The sequence below is a fragment of the Brachyhypopomus gauderio genome, unplaced genomic scaffold (assembly GCF_052324685.1).
Source record: "Brachyhypopomus gauderio isolate BG-103 unplaced genomic scaffold, BGAUD_0.2 sc449, whole genome shotgun sequence".
NCBI classification, from domain to species: domain Eukaryota; kingdom Metazoa; phylum Chordata; class Actinopteri; order Gymnotiformes; family Hypopomidae; genus Brachyhypopomus; species Brachyhypopomus gauderio.
In genome coordinates, this window is record NW_027507270.1 from 18,861 (window position 1) to 31,861 (window position 13,001).

The 13,001-nt window shown below is 45.8% G+C and overlaps 1 protein-coding gene across 1 annotated transcript; it reads left to right on the forward strand.

Moving 5' to 3' along the window:
* The first annotated feature begins 325 nt into the window (after positions 1-325).
* Positions 326-12,961, forward strand: LOC143506201 (splicing factor Cactin-like). Its single transcript, XM_076996270.1, has 9 exons — positions 326-748; positions 965-1,595; positions 3,178-3,419; positions 5,750-5,912; positions 6,248-6,362; positions 7,259-7,451; positions 10,295-10,417; positions 11,480-11,895; positions 12,045-12,961. Exons 1-9 carry the CDS (start codon positions 483-485, stop codon positions 12,533-12,535), a joined length of 2,640 nt encoding a protein of 879 aa, XP_076852385.1. The 5' UTR covers positions 326-482; the 3' UTR covers positions 12,536-12,961.
* The last annotated feature ends 40 nt before the right edge of the window (positions 12,962-13,001 follow it).

The following is a 13,001-nucleotide window of genomic DNA, read 5'->3' on the forward strand; positions in this document are numbered from 1 at the left end:
TCAGAATTACAAGTTTTTAAACTAAAATATTTTTTTGTTAAAAGCTATGATGTTTTTCTCTAACCACTAAAGCAGCTCACAACATTAAAACATCATAAAACATGTTTGTTTTAACATTTGTTTACTTTTGTTTTGAGAACATTCAGAGCCAAAAGAGCAACCAGTATCAAAATCTTATTAACTAGCAAGCGAAATGTGACGTCTTTAAAGCGACGTAGATATGAGGCGTCGTGGGTCTCCGCTAAGGAAGGACCTCCAGAAGGAGGTGTCCCAGATATCGCCAGCTAATTTTTACCTGAAATTAATAGGAAATCAAATCCATACAGATATGTTGCCGCTTGAACAAAGAGCCAACTGTAATTTTCGTATTCGTAAAAACAACAACAAAAAACGAGATAATATAGGTTATTTGTCTTACAGTCGCTGACTAGCTATTTACGCGTCTCGGCTCGTTCAGGACCTCAACGTAAAGTCGTTCAGACATGGAATCTAAGAAGCATCGGCGGTCCAAAACTCGCTCCCATTCCGGGGAAAGAGAAAGAAGTAAAACGAGGACAGTCAGATCACGGTCTCCGGAGGACAGACATGGTCGAAACCGGTCGCCTGTAAAAAGTTCTCGACGAGCTCGCTCCGATAGCGGTAGTTCAAGAAGTAGTGGCCGGTCCAGTGGGCCCAGTCGCGACTCAGACAGTGGCAAACGGAGAACAGGAGACCACAAGTCAGGGGGCAGATTTAAAGGCAGAAACAGGTATGTAACTAACACCTTTCAACATGATAAAAGACCAAATACTGCTTTTAATGCAAAACTGTGAGGCTGGCTTTAGCATTGTTAATACTGTATTAATGTATTAAATACACTAATACATAGTGTAGTGTATTAAATACACTAATAGTGTATTTAAATACACTAATACACTGTGATGCTTGCTTATACTCTTTCTCGTACCACTTGTCTGTCTATTAGCTCGTCACCCGACGACCAGAGAGAGAACAAACACAAGATGAGTCGGAAGAATGAAAAGGGGGAGCACAGACGAAGCAGGAGCTCATCTCGTTCCAGCACGCGCTCCGGCGTCGAGAGACGGAGAGTGAAGGATGGAGAGAGCAGCGAGCGGTGGAGGAGGCGTAGGAGCGCAGAGAGCAGGAGCCCCAGCAGAGGGAGGGATGAGAGGGAGAGGAGGAGAAGCGAGGAGAGGGAGAGGGATCGCGACAGATGGAGAGACAGGAGCGGAGGGAGAGGCGATCGAGACCGATGGAGAGACAGGAGCAGAGGGAGAGGCGAACGAGATGGAAGCGGGGACAGACGACAGGGGAAGTCGCGGTCGGGATCCTCGGCCTCGTCCGGTTCTGATCAGGAGGACAACGACGGGGACCAGGGCCCCTTGTCCGTCAAAGACGAGCGGAAGAGACAGAAGGAGCTGATGAAGGCTCTAGAGACTCCGGAGGAGAAGCGAGCTCGCCGGCTGGCCAAGAAAGAGGCGAAAGAGAGGAAGAAGAGGGAGAAGATGGGTTGGAGTGAAGAATACATGGGCTACACCAACGCCGACAACCCGTTTGGAGACAATAACCTGCTGGGCACCTTCAAATGGCAGAAGGTGAGTGGATCAACCGAGCTCTAGATAATGACCAGCTCATCATTTAAACTTAATTTTAAACATTGTCTTGTAGGGGTGGGAATCGTTTACTATCTCACGATTCGATTTGATTCCGATTTTGGGGGGCACGATTAGATTCAAAATCGATATTCGATTCAAAACGATTTTCGATCCAAAAATGATTTGATTTATAAAAAATTCTGCTTCAGTCTATAAAATATGGATGATCTACTTACAGTCTGCTTTGCAAGACAGAATGACAAATACAGAAAATAAAGTGTCTTTCACTTTTAATTAACAAAAATAAAGTGCTTTGGTAAAATGGTTTTTGTTGTGTTACCAGAATTCTTTAGCTTCATTTTGCAAGCTCTCAGGGCTGGCTCGGATGCAGTTCCCCCAGCCGTTGCTAGCGGCACCAGAGTCAGTCCCAGACTAAACCAGTGTAACCGTACACAGCCAGGTCCCTGCTTTCTCAGTGGTTGCTTCTCGTTTGAAGGTGTCTCGCCACCTCTCTCTGTTATGCTTTCTCTATACTTATTTGAGTATCTATCTCCTGCGTCGCTTCCTGACTCATCTCAAGTTTTTCCAATCCTGTATTTCTTCCTATCCGTTTTGCCTTTATTTTTGAGAAGGGTTTTATTTTGCTGCGGCGTTTTTTGCCAGTTACTTCTGCTGGCGTCCTTGGTTTCGTTTTCGCGTTGCATTTATCCGCGCTGTTTTTTAGTTACTGTTGTTATTTTGCTTCTTTCTCCTGTCTCTCTGCGGTTGAGTGTTATTTTCCACGCGTTGTATTTTCTATTTACTCCGTGCCATCACGGTTTTTGTTTCTATTCTTTTGCGTGTTGAGTCTTCCGCGTTGTTTTGTTTGTACGTTCTGGGTCGCTGTGCGCGTTTCCCTCTCGCTAATACATTTGACAAGTATCAAACGTCTTGCTCTTGCGAGCCGGCACTTTGGTCCGCCCTTCTCTATATTATTTCACGTGTGTGCAGGGTTGCAACTACATACTTTCTGAGGTGTATGCAAACATACTATCGGCGCCTCCCGCACTTCACCCCCCACCCCCGATCAACTCTGCAAATAATTTTCTGGTATCGATTTGGCGCCCCCTCTAGTGCAGCGCCCCTATGCATCGCATACGCTGCATAACCCCTTTTTGCGCCACTGCGTGTGTGTACGTTCCCGTGCTCACCGCGTTACACAAGACTTGCACACGAGCTACATTGTGTCAAGTTCGGTCTTCCCTGGCATTCGGTAAAAACCAAAATGAACCCATATTTTTGCCTTAAATGAAGACGGGACAGGTTGAATATCTCTGTCCTCCATTTGTTTTGAAACTTTAACGCACATGAGTGTGTCCCAGGATCTGCTGCGTAAAGTCTCCTGTAATTTTGTAATTACGTAACGCGAGACTTCACCATGACTTAGAATCGATTTTGGGACATTTAAAATTGATTCTGAATCGTAGTAAATGAGAATCGATTTTTGAAATATGAATCGATTTTTTTGGCACACCTCCATTGTCTTGAAAGGGAAGCCCTGATTGTGTGTGTGTGTGTGTGTGTGTGTGTGCGTGCCCTGCAGGCTCTTGAGAAGAAGGGAATAGGGCATTTGGGAGAGAAGGAACTGAAGGAGAGGAACAAACGTATCCAGGAGGACAACCGCAGGGAGCTGCAGAAGGTGAAACAGTTGCGTCTGGAGCGCGAGAGGGAGAAGGCCATGCGAGAGCAGGAGCTGGAGATGCTGCAGAGAGAGAAGGAGGCGGAGCATTTTAAAACATGGGCGGAGCAAGAGGACAACTTTCACCTCCATCAGGCCAAGCTAAGGTGAGACCACACGTCTCCACGCATCTCGTCACCCTCACTACCTGGACACTGTTTTGGGAGAGATCACTCTCTACATACTCCATGTAGCACTCTTTAGATAAAGATGTCATTTATTGTCATTGTACATTAGTACAAGGAAATGCAGTCTTCACATATCATAGCTGGTGTCAGAGCACAGGGTCACAGACACTATACAGCAGGAGTGGCCAACCTGCGGCTCTTTGCCTGGTTTCATGCGGCTCCCCAACCGGTCCGCTCTCACCTGCACTAACGGTCTGTGCTGTGGCCTGGGTACCTCATCAACTCTGAGGGCAGGGTTGCCAGGTCCTACAAAAATATCCCGCACAAAGTCAGTGTAAAACCCGCCCTTCAGAAGCCTAAGCTAGCCTGAAGCCCAAAGTTGTTGACTTGTAACTCCCTGGTGGCCCAACTCAAAAGTAGCCCAAAAAAACCACACCCCACGACCCCAGAATTTTTACCCGTGGTTGGATTTCCAAACAAGCCCAATTTGGCGTGAAAACCGCGAACCTGGCAACTATGTCTGAGGGCGACACACTGCTACATCTTCGTGGTGCGCGGTTTGTTTACAAGTCTAGCGAGCTGCTAATACTTTTAAAACCGGCGTAGTGGAAAACACGCATTTGACTGTCTTCACACGAGTTACTAATTCGCCAATAGGGTTGCAACGGTATGAGATTTTCACGGTATGATAACCGTCTCAGAAAATACCGCGGTATCACGGTTATCACGGTATCACAGTTAGTTTGTATATTATTAAAAGATACACCGACCCTTAAAGAAATTACAACAAGTTATTTTTGTTCAATTAACTATTTATTGTAGAAACCTGGAACTATTGTATACAAAATGTGTCCTTTAAAAAAATAAGCCGTACACATGTTTATATAAATACTGCAAAATTAGAGAAACCTAAATCATGGATTTCAGTACAATTATTTAAGTTTAAATTATTTAATATCTGATAAACTGAGCCTGGGTCAGTGTCTGATCAACAACTGTTGTAAACGTCCGTTGTACTGCCAAGTTGGAATATAACTTGGCAGTACAACTATACAACTATAACTATAACAGATACTGCAGGAAGAGAGGATTTATTTCTGACATCATCACAATAGAGATGTCTATTTTAAGGTTTTCACACCGAGTCTGGTTTTAACATATCAAAAACAGGTACGTTAGAATTTGAACGCATGTAAATTAATAGCGTCTTTCACATCCAGTGAAAGCAAGGACCATAAAAAGCTAGGTTTATACTTTCACTAGTGACCGTAGCAAGCGACTCCGCACAGTTCTTTTGTCTTACGTTAACAAATACGAGCCTCTTTTAATTCCAGGACGAAACATGAGAGAACGTGAAGACGTTAAGATTGGGCGTTTTGGAAATAAACAACCATTAAATAATGTGATGAAAAAGCGAATTATTTCGAGTATATGTATAAATATTTAACTTAATTAAGTTTAAGGTGCTGGGAAATATTGAAACGGACCTTTAAAGTGACGTACAAGTGTTTTAATTCCACCTTTTAAACGTGTATGAATCCTGCAAACATGACTTTGTTCATTAGTTACAAAATTCGAGAGGTGCACGACCTCGCGAATCGACAGCGCGCGAGACCCTCGCGCACGGGCGGAGCCACCGCGATTACGTCATTTTCGCCACTGATTTTAGTTTAGCTTTTTTTTTTGTTAAAAAATGTGTTAAGTCTGATGCACTTTCTGCCATTCTCACTGCTGTGTGCTGAGTAGCTGAACCGGAGCGGAGTTGCGCATGCGCGGGTCAGTTTCTCCGCTGGCTTGCTTTTTACCGGTAATAAGCAAACGCACACGGTATGATAACCGTGCATTTTAATACCGTGGTATACCGTGAAACCGGTTACCGCTGCAACCCTATTCGCCAACTACTGGCAATCGATCGTGATATAATACTTATTTTTTGTCCATTACACCCCCCCCCCCCCCCCCCCCCCCCGTCAACAATCTACACTCACCAAGCCCCCCCACCCTCAAACAATTTACATGTCCATGTATGTGGCGGCTCTTTGCCGTAACGCAGTAAAAAAAAGTGGCTCTTGGTCTCTGACGGGTTGGCCACGCCTGCTGTACAGCATCCCTAAGAGGGAGTGTGGCAGAGCCAGGATTCAAACCCACCATCTGAGCGCAAAGTCCTACCCACTAAACTACCACTGCCCCAAGGAAGCGTCCTGGACTTTCCCGATCCAGGGTCCATACAAGTCAGGGGACCTTGTGCTGCTTTTTGCTGGTTCACGCACGTCTACGCTAATCGTGCTGTCCGTCGGCGTCTCGCACAGGTCCAAGATCCGTATCCGCGACGGGCGGGCCAAGCCCATCGACCTGCTGGCCAAGTACATCAGCGCCGAGGACGACGACCTGGCCGTGGAGATGCACGAGCCCTACACGTTCCTGAACGGCCTCACCGTCACCGACATGGACGACCTGCTTGAGGACATCAAGGTGTGTTCCGTGCTGGCGTCCGTAGCTACTCCGTCCTGCTGTCCGTTTTGTGTCCTGGCTTTTCAGGGACACGTTTTCGTTGTCTTCCTTCTTGTTTTCACTTCATTCTGTGCTGCGTTGTGTATGAGACGGTATTTTGACGTTATTCTGACGGCACTACAGTATGACGGACATGTGATCTGGACATATAAAGTGTTTTGTATATGTAGACTGTGTACCTGGAGTTGTATTAGATTTCATTTACAGCTACGTTTTCAGCACCTAGCAGGCACGCCGTCATCTACTCAGAATGTATCCTGGATTTAATTGCCTGCACCTGGTTTGGGGTGGTGTAGGTCTACATGGAGCTGGAACAGGGGAAGAACGTGGATTTCTGGAGGGACATGACCACCATAACGGAAGACGAGATCAACAAACTCCGCAAGCTGGAGGCGTCAGGGAAAGGGCCAGGTACATCTACACACCCTGTTACCTCACCCAGCACCACCTCCCTCCCCTTTACATCACCCAGCACCTCCTCTCCTGAATGAATGAAATGAATGAATGTTTCAATTTATATAGCGCCTTATCAGGATACCCAAGGCGCTTTACAATTGTAAACACAGCTACGTCACAGACAACCAATCACACACCGGCGAGAAGCGGCAGCCAATTGCGCACAGCGTACTCTCTACCGGAAGCCACAGCCCCCTGGGGGCTTGAATGGGGTGCAGGAAGGGGAGAGAGGACAGACCCTAGTGGCAGAGCACTATCCACCACTGGGCACACACACATTCATGCACACACACTCAGACAACAACTTGTTTTTTTATTGAACAGAGAGAGACACAGACACACACTCACTGCCAATTTACCTAACCTCCATGTTTTTGGACTGTGGGAGGAAACCGGAGATCCCGGAGGAAACCCACGCAGACACGGGGAGAACATGGAAACTCCACTCAGATAGGGACTTGAACCCAAGACCCCAGTGCTGAGAGGCAAACGTGCTAACCACCAAGCCACCGTGCTGCCCACGTGTAGCATCGTGTCGTCTGGCTACTCATTGGTTTGATCGAATTCATCATTTGTGCTCAGTCACTGCTATTTTAACCAACCTCAAACACAGAAAGATCAGAAGTTTTATCACCCTAATTCAAAGAAATATAAAATTCTCATAATACTTCCAGGACAAGGTTTGATTTTTATAGCATTTGGCAGCGGCTGACATCCATTGCGACTTACAGCAGCACACGATTTCAGTTTGTACGTTTGAATCTGTATAACCCCATGACCACGGAGTCTCCAGCGCCTCGCTCCACCCGTTTAACGCCTGCGCGCTCGGTCTCGTCCCCGCCCGCGAGCAGGAGACCGACGCGAGGGCATCAACACGTCCGTCAGCAAGGACGTCCAGACCATCTTCAAGGGCAAGACGTACAGCCAGCTGCAGGCGCTGCACCTGAACATCGAGGGGAAGATCCGGGCGGGCGGATCCAACCTGGACGTGGGTTACTGGGAGAGCCTGCTGCAGCAAGTGCGGGTCTACATGGCCCGGGCCAGGTACGCACGCACACGGCCTCACTCCACCCTCTACACCCTGCTACACCACCCTTCAAGAGTTCACTTGCAATTTTGGTGTGTAAATGTACTTTTTGGTTATTTAAAAAATCATTTAATATTTTTATATATATATATATATATATATATATATTAGTGGTGGGACTTTAACGCGTTAATTTCGATTAATTAATTACAGGAAAATTAACGCACTAAAAAAATTAACGCATTTAACGGACGAGACACTTTTGCACCGTGGAATGTTTCTCAGTGCGCGAGTTCCGGGCATACAGATTATGGACACACAATAAGATCATGATGGAGATGACTGAAGAGGCTACGCTGGTGGATGGGAAATTTAAATAAAATAAACTTTCAGATGGAAGTACAAACAAAAATAGTGTTATTTACACTTTATGTAGGAAGGAGTTCGCTTATCACAGGAGCACTTCCACCCTTCGTTACCACCTCAACGCAAAACATGTTGCGGCTAAAGCTGGGCGTACACTGTACGATATTTTAAATCGTGTACTCAGCTCCAGCTCAAACTGTACGACTAAATCGCAGGGAGAGTCGGCTCGTGGAGCTGCTTCAACAGTGCGATACTCTCACGAGGAGCGATTTGAATTTCAAACATGTTTGATGTTCTTGCGACGCTGCGATTTCTGATCGGGAGTTGGTCGTGAGGTGTGAATCGTTCCTCGTTTACCTGTGTAAACTATACGATGCACGACACGTGATTGAGCCGAAACGAGTGAAAAATCGGCTGAAAATGGGCCAAAAATCGCACAGTGTACGCCCAGCTTAACGCGCAGGTCAGTAACGATAACTTAGCTGCTAAATGTATTCCTGGTACTATAGGGTGACCAAACGTCCGTAATTCACATCCTGTGAGGAAACGTCCTGGTTTTTAAATGACCTTCATTGGACCATTAAGACTGGATTAAACTTTCGCGAGTGGCCGTAGCGCGCGACTCCGCACGCGTTTATACATGATGCGTCACATTATTTGTGTTGTCCGCTCTCTGTGGTCGAAGATAAAGACTTACAAGAAGCGCTGCGAATTGCGTCAACTGATGCAAGTTACGAACTACCGTCCAGGGGTGAGTTTCCCAAAACGTTCTTAGCGCCAGGTACTTCTTAACCTCGTACGTAAGAACGAGGTGACGAAGTACTTGGCACTAAGAACGTTTTGGGAAACTCACCCCAGAAAGACAATGTCGAAGAAAATCCAGCAGCTGTATGATGAGGAAAGAATTAAAACAGGTTATTGTGAAGAGTGCCACAAATGTGGCTCTGACTGGGGATCACTGGACCTCTGTTAGCAACAAGAATGATCTTGGTGTGACAGCTCATATTATAGATGATGAATCTATAGATCAGTGGTTCCCAAAGTGGGGGGCGCGCCCCCTAGGTGGGGCGCGGAGCTATTGCAGGGGGGGCGCGGAGCTTGAAAGTAAAACGTGCACATGTGTCAATATTAGGGATGCACCGATTCCGATATTAATATCTGAAAAAATTCTAGATCGGGTATCGGGGACAATGTGACCGATCCATAAAAACAGATCTATTCACTCTAATTATATGCTTGTATTGCTTGCTTTTCGGAGTTAGTTCAACCCTAATACTCGCGCTGGTGGTATTCCACTTAGTCCGTTTATTTGCTGGTTGACCAAAATAAACCTGGGCTCCAGCAATACTTCACTGTTCATACATGAACTGGTGAGTTGTCCAAAGCTCATTTAATGCGTTACTTACAGAAATAAATTAAAGAGCAGTGGTCTGACTCGGTCTACGGCGGAAAGCTAAAAAAACAATATTCCATACGCACGCTCAACTCGCTCCCTTAAAGAGACAGTACACATATTTCTGGCCGTTACATGCTTTGTGCTCTGCGTGATGTCTGCGCTTGCAAACTAGCCGCATATGTATTGCTGTTTCTCTTATTTCATCTCCTTATTTATTTTAAATTACATTTAGAATTCTTGAACCATTTAAAATGTTTCTTGCAGTTAATTTTTTTCATGTTTGACCAAAGTTGTGAACCTATTGTTTTTGTAAGTTTTCAACACATCCCTAGTCAATATGGGGGGGGGGGGGTGTAGGGGGGGCGCAAAAATATTCTCATCTACTAAAGGGGGGCACGGCAGAAAAAGTTTGGGAACCACTGCTATAGATGATGAAGATCCAGTCATTTGCTTTGAGCATGCAGAAGACCACTTCTAGGCACTATGAAGATGCCTATGGCAGAGGCCTGGGAAAGTAAAGAAAGTCTACCATCTAAAATGGTATTAAAAAACATCTTCTGATTTACTTCAATTCTTCCAATATCCTGAGCAAAACTCCCTAAATTAAACAACATTTTTGGTCAGAATTTCCAATGTTCTGAACTGTTTTCTGCACACTACACATATATTGGTCTTCGTAGTAGACTGGTGGAAAAATAAACAAGATGTTGAAGTTTATGATTATGTTCATTGATTCATTCATCATTCAAACTTAAATTAATATTTCTCATGTTAAATACTGAAATGCGATTAAAATGCGATTAATTTCGATTAATTAATTACAAAGCTTCCGATTAATTTGATAAATTTTTTTAATCGCGTCCCACCCCTAATATATATATATATATATATATATATATATATATATATATATATAAAATATATATATATAATATGTGTATATATATATATGTGTGTGTGTGTGTGTGTGTGTGTGTGTATGTATCTAAAATGGGTTTTGACATTTCTAGTTTTATATTATGATTTGGCATGCGGATAAATGCTCTTGTTAGTTTTGTTGGCCAATGGGGCGTCTGCTTCACTCCTGTTGACGGGCAGATTACGGGAGAGGCACCAGGACGTGCTCAGGCTGAAGCTGTACAAGCTGAAGCAGGAACAGGGAGTGGAGAGTGAGCCGCTCTTCCCCATCATCAAGGAGGAGCCCAGGAGCGAGGAGGCGCTGTGAGTTGCCCCTGTCCCAGTGTTAATTTTGACAGCAATTTTTGATTTAGTTTTAGTCTTAGTCTTTTGACTAAAATGTCATTTAGTTTTAGTCATAATTTAGTCATTGGATTTGTTTTTAGTCTTAGTCTAGTTTTAGTCGATTAATTATCATTAGAATTTAGTCAACTAATTATCAAAAGAATTTAGTTGACTTAAATATAAATGGTGTAATAGTCATTATATATATAAAATGAAACGTTTATTAACCAGTTACAGAATATTATTGTTTGTATGTGCAATATATACTAATCAAATTTCCAAACAACTTTATAGACCTGAACTTAGTTATTGAGCATAACAATAACAAAACATTGATGACCAGTAGGCCCGCTCTACCTGAAAACATATGGAGTTTGTTATGAACAATGCATATTACATTCTATATAAAACTGGGTGCCGTAAAAACAAGAATACCATAGCCCGCAGATGTCGTTTCATTTGTCGTATTTTTCCCGACATCATCGTCCCACATGGTTTACACACCGTCTTCTTTTTCTCAAAGTCAAAGGAGAAATGTGTCCATATATCGCTGCTCATCTTTCTCCCAGCTGACATTGTCGAGTTAACTTCAAGTTGAATTTCATGAGTGGCCACAGTTCACAGGCTAGTATGGTCTTCCCGGGTTGTGTGCGATGTGAAGACGTTAGTTCTGATTGGACAGTTACTCGGTTTGTCCTGCCTCTCTGTGTACGCTAAAGTAGTTACGGTTGGATCTCTTCTTAACTTATCCCGACCTTTCTCAAAAGCTAAATTAGATCTGATTGAATGTCGTCGCTGGCCAATATTTTCGTCTCGTTTTTATTCGTTGACGAAAATGACCATTAATTTAGTCATCGTTTTTATCCCTTCGTATAGTTTTTATTTAGTTATCATCTCGTTTTCGTTTGTTGACGAAAACTATGATGAAAATTATTTGTCAACGAAATTAACACTGCCCTGTCCCTTCCTGCCTAATGACGGCAGAGTTTACTCCCTGTGTGCTTTCCTTTGGCTAAAGTTCTTCTATTTCCCCCCCTGTAGTACACAAGAGGCAGAGTCTGGGTCTCAGGAAGCAGGACCGTCCACCAGCTCTCCCTCCGAAGACGCCGCCCGCTCCGCCCAGGGGGCGGAGACAAAAGACGGGGAGGAGGAGCAAAGCGGCGGCTTGGCGAGCGGAGGAGACGAGGGGCCCTCGGCGGGCCTGTCCCGTCCGCCCAGGGCGTCCGAGGAGACGGCGGGAGGCGGAGCGGAGGGAGAGGAAGGAGAGGAGGGCGGAGCCGTGGAGGCGGTGCTAACCGAGGAGGACCTGATCCAGCAGAGCATGACCGAGTACGACTCGGGCCGCTACAGCCCCACCCTGCTGCAGCCCAACGAGCTGCCGCTGGACACGCACACGGTGGACGCCGACGAGGACCTGCAACGTCTCGTCCTCGCCCGCCGACAGCTGCAGGTCACGGGTGGGTGTGGCCAAGCTCGCAAACCACACGTACATCACACGTTTATTTCATATTCTTTTTTTTGGCGTAACTGTTCCGCTTAATGTTGGTGTGAAAATGCTGTTGTCTCTGCCCCCCCCCCCGTCCCTCCTCCCTCCCTCGTTCTCCAGGCGACGCCAACGAGAGCGCAGAGGACGCGTTTGTGCGGCGGGCCAAAGAGGGCATGAGCAGCGACGAGGCCCAGTTCAGCGTCGAGCTCCCGCTCACCGGCAAGATGTACCTGTGGGCGGACAAGTACCGGCCCCGCAAGCCGCGCTTCTTCAACCGCGTGCACACGGGCTTCGAGTGGAACAAGTACAACCAGACCCACTACGACTTCGACAACCCGCCGCCCAAGATCGTGCAGGGCTACAAGTTCAACATCTTCTACCCGGACCTGATCAACAAGCGCTCCACGCCGCAGTACTTCCTGGAACCCAGCCCCGACAACAAGGACTTCGGCGTGCTGCGTTTCCACGCGGGGCCGCCCTACGAGGACATCGCCTTCAAGATCGTCAACCGCGAGTGGGAGTACTCCCATCGCCACGGTTTCCGCTGCCAGTTCGCCAACGGCATTTTCCAACTGTGGTTCCACTTCAAGCGGTACCGCTACAGGCGGTAGAGAAGACCCTGGTGAAACTCTGCCGGGCTTTCACGGGGCATCTTCTGCGTGTGGGTTGTCTGTTCGAAACCGGGTTTGGTTTCAAAGGTTACCGAGAAAACTGATGGGATTGTCTCGCCCCAAGCCTGTAATGGTTATAATGTATTAGTTGTGGTAGTGACCTGGAAGTTCTTGCAACACACACACACATACATGATGTATTTCAATGGGGTGAAGAGAAATTAATATTAGCTCGTACTGTCAGTGGCTGCAAATCAAGTGATGTATGTTTCTGCTGGAGCAACCCTGTCCCCGTATACGAACTGCACGCCCCCCCCTTAGCAACTGCTAACGTTTTAGATATTGGTAATATTGAGTTGATCCAGTTACTCTTTCCCAAAACTTGTCATTTTCCACTTTTGAAAGAATTAAAATATCGTTTCTTAATCTGTGCCTCCGTGTTTGTTTGCCAGTTGGTTAAGAAAAA